This window comes from Herpailurus yagouaroundi, unplaced genomic scaffold (genome assembly GCF_014898765.1).
Source record: "Herpailurus yagouaroundi ecotype Mexico unplaced genomic scaffold, PumYag 186, whole genome shotgun sequence".
Classification (NCBI taxonomy): domain Eukaryota; kingdom Metazoa; phylum Chordata; class Mammalia; order Carnivora; family Felidae; genus Herpailurus; species Herpailurus yagouaroundi.
Genome location: NW_024412417.1, coordinates 29,490,407 through 29,504,189, shown reverse-complemented (window position 1 = coordinate 29,504,189; position 13,783 = coordinate 29,490,407). Strand labels below are relative to the sequence as shown.

Sequence of the window (13,783 nt, the reverse complement as noted above, 5' to 3'; positions counted from 1 at the left end):
ATAAAAAATAATAATCGGAACCAGTGCAGCTAGAGTCCCAGCCCTAATGATTATCTTAAAGTTTTGCGTTACCTTGACTCTGGACAATGGTGCAAAAATAAGCAATTGCCAGAAAAGCTGGAAACAACCAGTATTGCATGTCGCACTGAAAAATCTTCATTTTATCCTCTGCTTTTCACATGAGATGCAGCAATCCTGGAAATAGAGAGCACAGGAATGTTTTGAGAAGCCTGAAAATAATGTATATGCGTCCTCTAAGACAGGCCAACCACCCAACATGGATTAGTAATGTCAGGAAGTAATTCATTCTCCCAGGCACCGTATACTTCACTCTGAAATATGAACTGATAAAAGAAAACCTTTTGAGAAGATGCTGTAAACGGAGAGAATGATCTGAAAGATTTGGGAAAGAAGTTCAGAAAGTACTTTGTGACTCCTTGTAAGGCATAAATTGCACAGTGAATTTTCCAAATGGTTAAATTCCAAAAGTTTATGTGAAATGAGCATTATAAATGAGACAATCACAATTTCCTTGACAGGAATGTGTTCCTCCAGGATTTTTCACATAAAGTCAAAAGTCCTTCTATTTGCCTACAAAGTAAAGATATATAGGACCTTTCTTCTGGTAGTTAAAGAGAATTTGAAAAACCACTTTGTGCTAATACTAAATCACTGTTCTGCCTCTATTTCACGGGGCTGAAAAATCTATAATCCTTTCACCTTTTCTTTTAACCTTTTTGTCCTACGTGTAAATCTAAAAACTCTTCCAAGGTTTTCTTTTTCACGAGGAAATCAATGAAAGAAAAACTCTAAGAAAAAGAGAGATGAAAAGGGGCAGAAGAAGGTACGTAAGGAAGAAAAGAGGGAGGGAGGGAAAGAAGTGTGAAGAGAGAAGAAGCAAGAGTGACTGGTCAATTTACGAGCGCAGTCTACAAATTGTTGACCATAATTATTTTATAAGCCACTACAAAGGAGAAATTCCAAGAAATTTCCTCAAAGGATAAAAAGACATCTGAAAAGTTTTCTTCTACCTAGGGCATTTTTTCATTCATGTATTCATTCATTCATTCTCCAATATTGTTTCACAAAAGATCTGAGGCAAATTTCAGATAAAGAGCAAATAATGTTTTTACTATGTCCACTGTGGTATTTAGAACATATTTAATTACACAATTTATTAGCAAAATTGTGTGATCTCTCAGCTTAAACCTTATCTTTCTTGGTTCTTGCTCCCTTATCAGTATTCAAGGGGTGTGTTTCTGACTTCTCTTCTCCCTCCAGAATGGAGAATCTATATATTTATCCATTTTGCAGGGGGTTTTTTTGAGAACAAGTTTTTGTTTTGTTTTGTTTACTCATCAGTGCTATGTTTTGTTTTCTGATTTATTTCTGCGCGTATCATCAGGAATTGCTTCTTTTTGCTTTTCTCTTATTGTTTTATTTGCTTTTTGTTTTTCTTTGTGATTTTGGTTTTTGTCAAATCTTAATGTAATATTATTCTTTATTTGAGGCCATTAATTTTCCTCTGAATATGCTTTGGCCACATCATATAAGCTTCAACTTCCTTTTTAACTGAAGAGTTATTTCAGTGAATGTAGTAAAGCCTAAAAGTCTATGAACAGAGAAAGCAATAGGACTAATGCATTTAAACCTCTGAGATTCTGGTGTAATTCCAGAGTAATACAGTGTATATTCAGAGGAATAAATTGTATTTCCCTCAGGCAATCATTCAAAAACAAATTGGGGGTCAAGTACTTTTTTGCATAATACCCAATGATAGTCTTGTGTACAACTCTTTTGTGTTGCCAATAAAAGGGAAATCTGTAAGCTTTGATATTCATGTAAATAAACAAGCTAAGATCCTGTAATAAAAATTTTAAAATGTGCTCAATTGTGCCTAGAGACCCAAAAAATATCTTCTCCTATCATCCTACCATAGTTCCAAAATACTAATTACAAAAGAATATTTCTTTGGGGCACCTGGGTGGCTCAGTCGGTTAAGCGTCCAACTTTGGTTCAGGTCACGATCTCGTGGTTCGTAGGTTCGAGCCCTGCATTGAGCTCTGTGCTGACAGCTCAGAGCCTGGAGCCTGCTTCGGATTCTGTGTCTCCCTCTCTCTCTGCTCCACCCTGCTCACACTCTGTCTCTCTCTCTCTCTCTCTCTCTCTCTCTCTCTCTGCCTCTCAAAAATAAACATTAAAAAATTTTTTTTCAAAGAATATTTCCTTGGACTGAAATATTCACATACTGGAGGCTCCTTAAAATTCCAAATGGAAAGGCAATACATTAAGTGCCTGTTCTAAAAGAATAAGCAACACATTAAGTGACTAATATATGTATTTATTATATATACATTTAGCCTTTTAGCATGGGTTGATTCACCACAGATTAGTAAACCAACCATTTGTCAGAACACAAAGGAAATTGAATAAACAGTGAGCAAATTTTGATAAATTAAAGGAGCAAAGACCTTGGGGCATATATAGAACCCTCACTCTACAAAGGCAAGAATAAGATTAGATGGATTATCCAAAGCGATATGAATGGCACTTATGTAGACAGAAGGCATGAATACAAAGGATTTCAAAAGATATGGGAGTGGGCTTCAGCCCTAACACAACCAAGAAATCAATAAATCTGCCAGTCACCCAGACAGCTGTCCTGTACAGCCCCCAAAAAACCATACCAGCAGAATCACCCTCTCAACTCAAACAAAATATTCTAAGATTTTGTACCCCAACATTATAACTGTAGGTTTCAACCAGAACCAGGCAAGGGGAAGAAAGGTAAGGAAATAGGCCACATTTGTGTTCCTGGCATACATTTTAAGATCAGGGGACTTTTGGTTAGATACCACACGATAGGATTTTAACATAGGAGAAAACGATCCTTTTACAAACCATGAGCCAAAAGACTTTCTCTGTTCTCTTCAAAACACAAGTCCTGTGTCCAGGTGTTTTGAAGCAATAATTAACGCAACACAATGGAAGCTAATTTGCATTTTACAAAATTTAATTTTAATTAATTAATTAACTAATCAACTATTCTACCCTACTCTTGGTAATTTAAAAACAAACAGTATTATTTAGATGGAAAAAATTGTGCCATAGCTTATCTTTAAATCTTCCTTTTTGTTGTTTACTTTAAATTAGGATGAGTAATACCATATTGAGAGAAGTGGAATTTTCGTTTTCCCAAGGTTTTCTGCCAAGTCTCCAAATTTTTGGACAGTAAAATAGGGGCAAGAAGAATCCCAATTCCTATTAAAGTGCCATGAGACACTTTAACATTTACCAAAATGTCAAAGCCTAATTTGTTGAAACTTTGCCCAAAATCCTGCCCAACACAAATAACTCTGCCTTGGTTTTTTTTTTTTTTGTTTGTTTGTTGGTTCATTTTGTTTTGTTGGTTTAAAAACATCATATTAAAAATGGGTACTTAGTTCTAAGTTCAGAAGGTATACACCCAATTCTGGGAAAGTTGATAATGTTTAGTATAAGTTTTCTCAAAACACTGTCACAATTTTGCGGTCCATAATTTAAAACTATCCCAATTAGGGCTAATTTGCCCTTCTACTTCATGTGTTCTGTTTTATTTAATCTCATTTGTATAGTTGACATTAATAAGGAGCAAAGGCCCTGAGTATAGCCAGTTTTATCAAAATTCCTTAAAATATTTATTCTAAAGTTTTTGTAAACCACTGATACACACACAAACATACATACACACAAACACTTGTACAGACTTACACACGCATGTACCTTCCAATCTTGCATAATGTTCTCTTCAATCAGTGCTGACTTACAAAAAAAACCCAACCAAACAAACCATGAACTTCAACAAAATCTTTGCTAGCTATCTGGCATTTGGTCTTGAGAGAGTTTGTTACTTGTAGTATTGAGATTTCAATTCCAACAATCTCTTGTTGAGAGTCCCACTATATAACCAAAGCTCTCTACTTGCTACTAAGGAAAATACAAAACTTTATACTATACAATCCCTGCCCTCAGCGATCTCACAATTTTATTGAAAAGAAAGATCACGAGCAAATACATTGCAAAGCTTAATAAAAGTAAGTATGAAATAGAAGAAAGACTTAGCACAAAGTGGTAATATAAATAGAAAACTGGGAGTTAGGAAGACAATTCTGCCAATAATTTGTTAGGGGTCCTTGGCTAACTGGTGTAACCACTCTGACTTGGTTTCTTCGTACAAAATGTGCAAATTAGCATCTATCTGATACAGTGATTGAGATAATGCAGATAATGTATTTAGAACAAAGGTAGCTCTCAGAAAGTTCTAACTAGTTCCAAGTTAGCAACACATTCTAAGAACATGAAGGACAAGGGAATGATAGAATCAATAAATTTTGCTACTGGAGTAGACACTAAAGGAGGAAGGAAATGCAGGATGTCTTTATCTATCCCATCATGTTACGGTTGTAGGACTAACTTGGCAAAAGGCTTAGGTAAAAACCGAAGACCCAGATAATGACAGAGACACAATTATTCGCATGAGTGAACTGCTTTAAACTTTTCAAAATATGCTCCTATCCATGTTTTATCATTTCCTACATGACAGCTCTATATAGATTGAAAATCATCAACCATACGAGCATGTGAAAAATTTGACTTAAGAGCAACTCATAGACTTTAAAAAAAAAAGACTCAGCAGTTCTAGTTGACAAGTTCATGCAAAGATTTAAAAGAAATGAGAATGTGAAAAAGAATGGGGATGTTGAAGCATGTTTTAAGCCTAGGGAAAATAAGAATCAGAGGCATATGATGAATGTCTTCAAATACTTGAAGAGATTTCACGTAGAAAATAAAACAAGCTATTTTGTGCAACTTCTGGAAATCGAAGTTGAATCAATGAACCAACCCAAAGAGATGTGGATTTAGATGTAAAAATCCTCTAACTTAGAACTGGGTCTTCTCTTTTACTAGAAGTTCTGAGGCAGTAGCCTATAAGAGATACTATAGAAGGGAAAAGGAGCTGGACAAAATGACCTCTGAGATGCTTTCTCCAACCCTCTACTGTTTATACTTTAATGTTCACTTTATAAAAGGAGAATTTTATAGTCAACTGATGATCTAGGTCACACAGATTTGCAGATAAAAAAGCAAAGACTAAAAACAGGTCTATAGTTTTTAGATCTATTGCTTTGGTCCAGTGTGTTAACATCGTTTGGCATTCTTTATTTCTTCTCTGCAGTGAAAATACCACCCTCCTCACATCCAGAATAACCAAAGAAGTTTCCAGGATTGGCTAATGAGGTTGACTTAAGCCCCAGAGGAAGTTAGTGATTATTACTCTTATCTGTGAGCACCATGACAAAGTAGAAAACAACTCTAAGTTAGGAATAAAGAAGACCTAGCTTTGATGCTATTAGTTTGGTGATTAGCCTTTCCCACCCCCCACCCCTGCCCCCAGTGAACTCCCCATTGCGCATGGCATTGTGACCAGAAATCAAGTGGAAAGCCATAGTCTTATTAGCATAAAGTATCAAAGGGCAAAAAGAGTTCAGGAACTCTAGAAACTGCAAATTGAGAAGGGACATGTCAGAGACAAGTGTGCCACAATGAGGAGAAATAAAATCAGCATAAAAACTCTCCTCAAATCCTGGATACTTCAGAATGATAAAGAGTCAAATAATCAAGAAAACTTAGCCATCATAAATGTGTGTGCATTTAATAGTAGAGCTTCAAAATACATGAAGCAAAATATGATAAACTAAAGAAAGGAATATTAAGCAAAATTACAGATGTTAACACTTCTCTCAGAAACTGACTGAAAAACTAGACAAAATATCAATAACAACACAGCAGATGTGAATAACTCTATCAACAAATTAATCTGTAATGATCATTACATCCAACAACTGCAGAATGTACTTCTTTTTTTTAAGTGTACACAGAAAGTTTTATAAAACGGGCCATATACTGGACAATAAAATGGGATTCAAAAAATTTCAAAAGCTTGAAAGTTTACAGAGTATGGTTTCTGACAGTAACAGAATTAAATTACAAGCCAACAATATCAGGGGCACCTGGGTGGCTCAGCTGATTAAGTGTCTAACTTCAGCTCAGGTCATGATTTCATGGTTCACAAGTTCGAGCCCTGCATAGGGCTTTGTGCTGACAGCTCAGAGCCTGGAGCCTGCTTCGGATTTTGTGTCTCCCTGGCTCTCTGCCCACCCCCGCTCACATTCTGTCTCTGTCTCTTTCTCTCAAAAGTAAATAAACATTTAAAAAAATTTTTTTAATCAAAAATATTACAATATCTTTAAAAATTCAAAGTATCTAGAAATTGAACATGTTTCTAATTAATCCATAGGTCAAAGAAGAAATCACAATGGAAATTAAAAATATTTGGAAGTCAATAAAAATAAAAAGACAACACATGAACATCTGTGGAATGCAGTTGAGGGATTAGAGAGAAATCTCTAAGTTAAAATATTTACATAAAAAAGAAAAAACATTTAAAATCACTGATCTAATGTTCTACCTAAAAAAGCCAGGAAAAGAAGAGCAAATTAAATCCAAATTAAATTGAAGAAAGGGATTAATAAAGAGTACAAACCAAGGAACTACATAAACTCATATTAGTGAAAATTAACAAAGCCAAAATTTGCTTCTCTGAAATAGTAATAAACTTGAAAGATCTTAAGAAAGAGTGATCAAGAAACAAAGATAGGGAACACAACTAACAATACTAGGAATAAAAGAAATTATATCACTACATATTTCACAAACCAACAAATGATAAAAAGGAAAAACATTAATAACTTTATGCCAGTAAGTCCAAGAATTTAGTTTGATTGGAAAAAATCTTTGAAACACTGAACTTGCTAAAACAGACATATGAAGAAACAGAAAATCCAAACAGCCCTATATGTATTATAGAGATTAAATTTGTTATTAAAAATATTCACAACCTAATGGTTGCCAGAGGGGAGGGGAATGGGAATTGGGCAAAATGGGTGAAGAGGAGTGAGATATACAGGCTTGTGGTTATGGAATGAATAGGTCATGAGAATAAAAGACACAGCATAAAGAATATGTCAGTGACATTATAATAGTAATGTATCAGGACAGATGGTGGCTACACTTGTGGTGAACATAACATAACATAATATAATGTATAATGTATAAACTTGTTGAATCACACCTGTTGTAAATCTGAGACTAATGTAACATTGTGTGTCAATTATACTCAAATATATATATATTTTTTCTTTTTATGAATATGTATGTATATATGTATACATATGTTAAGCAAAGTTAGAGATGGTTTCACTAGTGAATTCTATCAAATATTTAAGGGAGATATAATATCAATTCCACACAAACCTTTTCAGAAAACAGAGGTGAACTAGCATCTTTTTATCAAAAACCGATGTCATTACAAAAAATTTAAATTACAGGATGTCCTTCATGAACATAGATACAAAAATCCATTCACCAATATATATAAAAATCATTACCAAATGGGGTATATTCTAGAAATGTTATGACTAGTTTAATATTTTAAAATCAATATCACTCAGCATGTTAGACAATATATAAATAAATATACACATCCTCTCAATAGAAACAGAGAAAACACTTGAGAAAATTCACTACCCATTCATGATTTAAAAGAAACCTAGCAAACTAAGAATAGAGAGGAACTTTATTAATCTGACAAAGGGCATCTATGAAAAAAAATCATATACAATGGAGAAATATTGAATGCTTTTCTCCTAAAATCAAGAATAGGAAATGGATGGGAATGCAAACTGGTGAAGCCACTCTGGAAAACAGTAGGGAGTTTCCTCAAAAAAGTAAAACTAGAACTACCCTATGACCCAGCAATTGCACTACTAGGCATTTATCCAAGGTATACAGTGTGTTGTTTCGAAGGGTCACATGCACCCCAATGTTTATAGCAGCACTATCAACAATAGCCAAAGTATGGAAAGAGCCCAAATGTCCATCGATGGATGAATGGAAAGAGAAGATGTGGTGTATTACTCAGCAATCAAAAAGAATGAAATCTTGCCATTTGCAGCTACGTGGATGGAACTAGAGGGTATTATGCTAATCGAAATTAGTCAGAGAAAGACAAATATCATATGACTTCACTCATATGAGGACTTTAAGATACAAAACAGATGAACATAAGGAAAGGCAAGCAAAAATAATATAAAAACAGCGAGGGGGACAACATAAGAGACTCTTAAATATAGAGAACAAACACGGTTGCTCGAGGGGTTGTGGGAGGGGGGATGGGCTAAATGGGTAAGGGGCATTAAGGAATCTACTCCTGAAATCATTGTTGCATTATATACTAACTTGGATGTAAAATAAAAAAGAAATTAATTGAAAAAAGAAATTAAAAAAATTTCCTTCTGAATGAAACAAAAAAAAAAAAAGGAAATGGATGTCAGCATTGTAACACGTTTACCATTTCATTCAACATTGTACTAGAGGTCTTATCCAGGGCAATAAGGTGGAAAAAAAAAAAAAAAAAAAAGAAAAGGCAGAAAGAATGGGAAGGCAAAAGTAAAAGTATCTTTATTTAAAACCAACATGATTTTTTGCACAGAAAACCCTAAAGAACATATCAAAGAAAAAAAAGACCTACTTGAACTAATAAGTAAATTTAGGAAGTCTGCAGAACACAGATCAATAGGTGAAAATTAATCATATTCTTATAGCAACAAACAAATGGAAAACAAAATAGTTTTTAAAATTCCATATATGATAACATCAAAAAACACAAAATACTTAAAAATCAATTAAGACATGGTATGCTCTACACTCTTTGATGTAAAACTATAAAAATACAAAACTGAATTCCTGAGAGAAATTTAAAAAGGCTTAAATACATCGAGTAGTACACTATGCTGGGATTGAAAAACCCAGTATACTATGTTCATGGATTGAAAACCCAACTGTTAAAATGTCTTCAAATTAATCTATATGTTCAAAGCAAGTTTAATCAAAATTTCAGGTCATTTTTTATAGAAATTAACTAATTGATTCAAAAAAATTGCAGGGAAATGCAAAGGACTTAGAACAATCAAAACAATCTTTGAAAAGGAGAACAAAGTCAGATGACTCATAATTCCTGATAACAAGCCTTACTATAAAAGCAACTGCAATGACAATAGAGAGGCAGATTATTCTTTGATATAATTTGCTAATAAAATTTTCATATGAATAAATACACTAATATTAATAAGTGAGATTAGTTTGTAGCTTTCTTTTTATGCTGTGTCAAGTGTGTATATCAGCATTATTTTTCTGATTTCATAAATTTAATTTTGATTTTTCCTTTCTTTCTGTAAATGGTCCTTTGGAACAGTTATAACAGTATTGGTATTATTGATTTCTTGTACATTTTTGTTAACCATTTAATTACAAAATCATGGAAGCTTGGCATTGGGGGAGGCTACTTTTTTCTTTTAATTGTTTTTAATGTCTTATTTATTTTTAAGACAGAGAGAGAGACAGAGCATGAGTGGGGATGGGGCAGAGAGAGAGGGAGACACAGAATCTGAAGCAGGCTCCAGGCTCTGAGCTGTCAGCACAGAGCCCGACACGGGGCTCGAACTCACGAACTGTGAGATCATGACCTGGACCGAAGTCAGATGCTCAACAGACTGAGCCACCTGGGTGCCCCAAGGGGGAGGCTACTTTTTAACAACTTTTTCAAATTTTTTATGCCTGTTGTCTTATTTATAATTTCTATAAACCTAGGATGTTTTACTAATTTGTACTTTGCTTAAAAGTAATCCATTTCATCCTTGTTTTCTAATTTATCGACATACAATAATTGTAATTAGTATTCAATTCTTATAAATTCCTGTAATTTTGTGATTGTTTTCTATTTTCATTACTTAAACATTTGGGCTCCTCTCACTTTGCTTCTTTTTTTTTTTTTTTCAACGTTTATTTATTTTTGGGACAGACAGAGACAGAGCATGAACGGGGCAGGGGCAGAGAGAGAGGGAGACACAGAATTGGAAACAGGCTCCAGGCTCTGAGCCATCAGCCCAGAGCCCGACGCGGGGCTCGAACTCACGGACCGCGAGATCGTGACCTGGCTGAAGTCGGACGCCCAACCGACTGCACCACCCAGGCGCCCCTCACTTTGCTTCTTTAAAAATTTTTTTTTCAACGTTTTTTATTTATTTTTGGGACAGAGAGAGACAGAGCATGAACGGGGGGGGGCCAGAGAGAGAGGGAGACACAGAATCGGAAACAGGCTCCAGGCTCCCAGCCATCAGCCCAGAGCCTGACGCGGGGCTCGAACTCACAGACCGCGAGATCGTGACCTGGCTGAAGTCGGACGCTTAACCGACTGCGCCACCCAGGCGCCCCATCACTTTTCTTCTTAAATTACAAAAAATAAAAAAATAAAAAAACTGTATCAAATTCACAACATCAAAGTAGAAGGAAAAGAAGCAGTAAGCTAGAAATAAGGAAACAGGGAGGAGAGGAAAAATTATAAAGACAAGATGAGAAGGTAGTAAAAATACAGAAAAAAAACAAGGGAAAGAGGAAGAAAGTACATACTGCCCCGTGTTCAAATCTTATACAGACTTTTCTTAATAGTGTGTCTGTCACTTGCTGGTTTTGTGACCCCAGGCAAGGTAGTTTCTGTCCTGGGAGCTCAGCAATCTGAACTCTAAAAGAAGAATAATATTTACTTCTGCAAGTATTTGAGAGACTTAAATGTGTTTCTGAAAGACAAAAAGGCAGGTACTCAAAAAAAAGAAAAAAGGCAGTACTTCTACACACACACACACACACACACACACACACACACACACACACACACTCATACATAGTATAAAGACAAAAAGGGGATGCCTGGGTGGCTCAGTGGGTTAAGCATCCAACTTCAGTTCAGGTAATAATCTCACAGTTCATGATTTCAAGCCCCACGTTGGGCTCTGTGCTGACAGCTCGGAGCCTGGAGCCTACTTCAGATTCTGTGTCTCCCTCGCTTTCTGCCCCTCCCCTGCTAGCTCTCTCTCAAAAGTAAATAAACATTTAAAAAAAAGAGAGAGAGACAGAAAGGATCCAAGATCACCTTCCTGGCCAAATATGGGCCAGTGTTGCCTAGATTGGTAGTCCTCAAAATAACCTCAAAATAGTTCAGTCTATAAACTATGAGATAAGGAAATTATGCCAAAATGTAAATCAATGCATTGGTTTGCTTTCTTCTTCAAGAAAGCTTTGCTATGAAAAAAAAAAATATCTCTGCTGAACTAACAGTTTGCTTACTGACATATTTGATTTACATCCTGGTACAGTTTTATCTCAGCAGGCAGAAGTAACAGTTTGTGGATAGACACCAATCAGCAGACTATAATTTGCCTAGCACTGGCTTAGATCCCTCACTGCAGACCTCCCAACGGATTGCATCTGCCCCTCTGTCCACCGTAACTCTCCAGCAAACCACAGAGCCTTGGTAACTATTTTTACCTTCTGGGTTTTGGATACTATAAGACATCTAGATGGCAGCTTAGCCCATAATAAGAAAGGTTTAAAGTGCATAACAGGTCATGAATAAGTGTAGATTGATTAATAGATGACTGAATGATCAGGGCTGATGTGTATAGGTTACAGTTGATGCACTGTACAATTTGCACTTGGCCGAGAGTGAGCGATGCTTGAAACTGGCACTCTGCTTTCCGAGTTGAATGCAAAGCTGTGTTATTCAGAGGAAAGGGTACTAATTTCTTCTTCCAATGGCATGGGTATGCCCAGACAGACCACCTTTTTCTAATTCATAGAAAGACCCTATGTAGATTAACAGCAGTCCTGTGAATGACTCAAATGCAAGGGACTTGACTGCAAATTGACCTCAGAAGACCGCTCAATCTTAAACTAGGTGCTGTAAGTTCTACAGGATAGAAGGCACAGCCATCCCCAAAGCATGACAAATTAGAGTGACAGCTCCTTGATTCAGGAATGATCCGTGAGCTGGCTCTTTCTTTTTACCTCCTTCTTTTTTTAAGGACTGACATAACTCCTTGGTCAAAGAAATGGAGGGTTGTCTTTAACTAAACTCTATACTATAAGCAGTATAAAGGGTAGCTGCACATCTCAGTATAGGTATCTCATCCTTTAGGAAGGCTTCCCTGATCTCCCAGGTGTGGGTCACATGTTCCACCATGGTTCCTATGGTAGTAATCTTTATATTGCACTCTGAAGCACCTAACACTGTACTGTAATTGGCTATTTGCATTTCTACCTACCAACGCGTATTGTATTTTGAATGGTTGGCACAATTTTGGTACATGGCAGAGGGCAGCTCAGGGAAGTCGAGGAAGAATGGAAGCCAAAAACCTGCAGTAAACTCTTTTTAGGTATCAATTCATTTCAATGTAGATTATCAATCTGTCTATAAAAACAGACAGAGAGCCACCCAGGGAGGAACAGACAGTTGTCTAATAGTGTCCCCTTAGTGCCCCTAGTTATAGACACATCCTAAGACAATCGACAGACTCAGCAAAGCCCAGCCTCCCTCTAGATCAATTTTCATAAACAATCCAGGTAATTTCTGGGAAGAAAGAGACCAAGCGCTGCTCCCTAAAATTGAAAGTTAGAGACACCTGCCTGGATAGATCCAACAAAGGCCCACCGATGGCTAAGTTCGCCAAGAGCATAGATTAAAAAAATCACCTTGAAGAAATGGGGAGTCTAGTCTCCAAGTCCTGACTTAGACCCTCAACTCTTAGAAATTCCCATGGCCTTTCTAGTCACCACCCTCTCAAAAATGGAGAAGAGAACGAGAGAAGGGGGAAAGTAGGAAGAAGGGAGAATAAGGAATGAGAGCAGCCATTTTTGTCTTTCAGGCTCTGTACTGGATCATAGATCTTGACCCTCCAGTGTGGCTATTGTTTTCCCTGTTTTCTAGATGACGAAAACAAAGCTCAGAGAGGTTAAGAAACATGGACAGGGGCACAGAGGAGCAAGTTCCATCCCCTGTTTCAGCTACGAGATTGTATGGCCTCAGTTGACATCATCCATGTCATTCACACACCCCTCCCCAACCCCATCAAAGAAGCTGATGGAGAATATATCCAGTGGGATCTGGGTTCAATTTTTTTTTTTTTTTTAATTTTTAGAGATTGAGAGAGAGAGAGACAGAGACAGAGAGCAAGCCAGGGACAGGGGAGAGGGAAAGGGAGAGAGAGAGAGAGAGAGAGAGAGAGAGAGAGAGAGAGAGAGTGAATCTCAAACAGGACCCATGCCCAGCATGAAGCCCCATGCAGGGCTCAATCCCACAACCTTAGGAATATGACCCTAGCCAAAATCAAGAGTCTGACACTCAACCAGCTGAGCCACCCAGGCATTCCCATTCAAATCTTATACAGACTTTCCTTAAACGTGTGTCTGTTTTGTGACCCCAGGCAAGGTAGTTCTATCCTGGGGGCTCAGTGATGTGAACTCTAAAAGAAGAATAATATTTACTTCTGCAAGTATTTGAGAGACTTAAATGTGTTTCTGAAAGACAAAAAGGCAGGTATTCAATAGGTATTCAAAAAAAAAAATGCCAGGGGCGCCTGGGTGGCGCAGTCGGTTAAGCGTCCGACTTCAGCCAGGTCACGATCTCGCGGTCCGTGAGTTCGAGCCCCGCGTCAGGCTCTGGGCTGATGGCTCAGAGCCTGGAACCTGTTTCCGATTCTGTGTCTCCCTCTCTCTCTGCCCCTCCCCCGTTCATGCTCTGTCTCTCTCTGTCCCAAAAATAAATAAACGTTGAAAAAAAAAATTAAAAAAA

General features: G+C 36.8%; 1 protein-coding gene across 5 annotated transcripts in view; it reads right to left on the bottom strand.

Moving 5' to 3' along the window:
- The window catches only part of COL14A1 (collagen type XIV alpha 1 chain), a 213,341-nt gene that overhangs the window by 196,117 nt on the left and 3,441 nt on the right, over positions 1-13,783 (bottom strand). For all 5 annotated transcript variants that reach the window (XM_040494323.1, XM_040494326.1, XM_040494322.1 and 2 more), the window contains exon 2: positions 73-195. In XM_040494323.1, coding sequence (XP_040350257.1) covers positions 73-160 — 88 coding nt within the window. In that variant the 5' untranslated portion in view covers positions 161-195. The remainder of the gene's footprint in view (positions 1-72; positions 196-13,783) is intronic.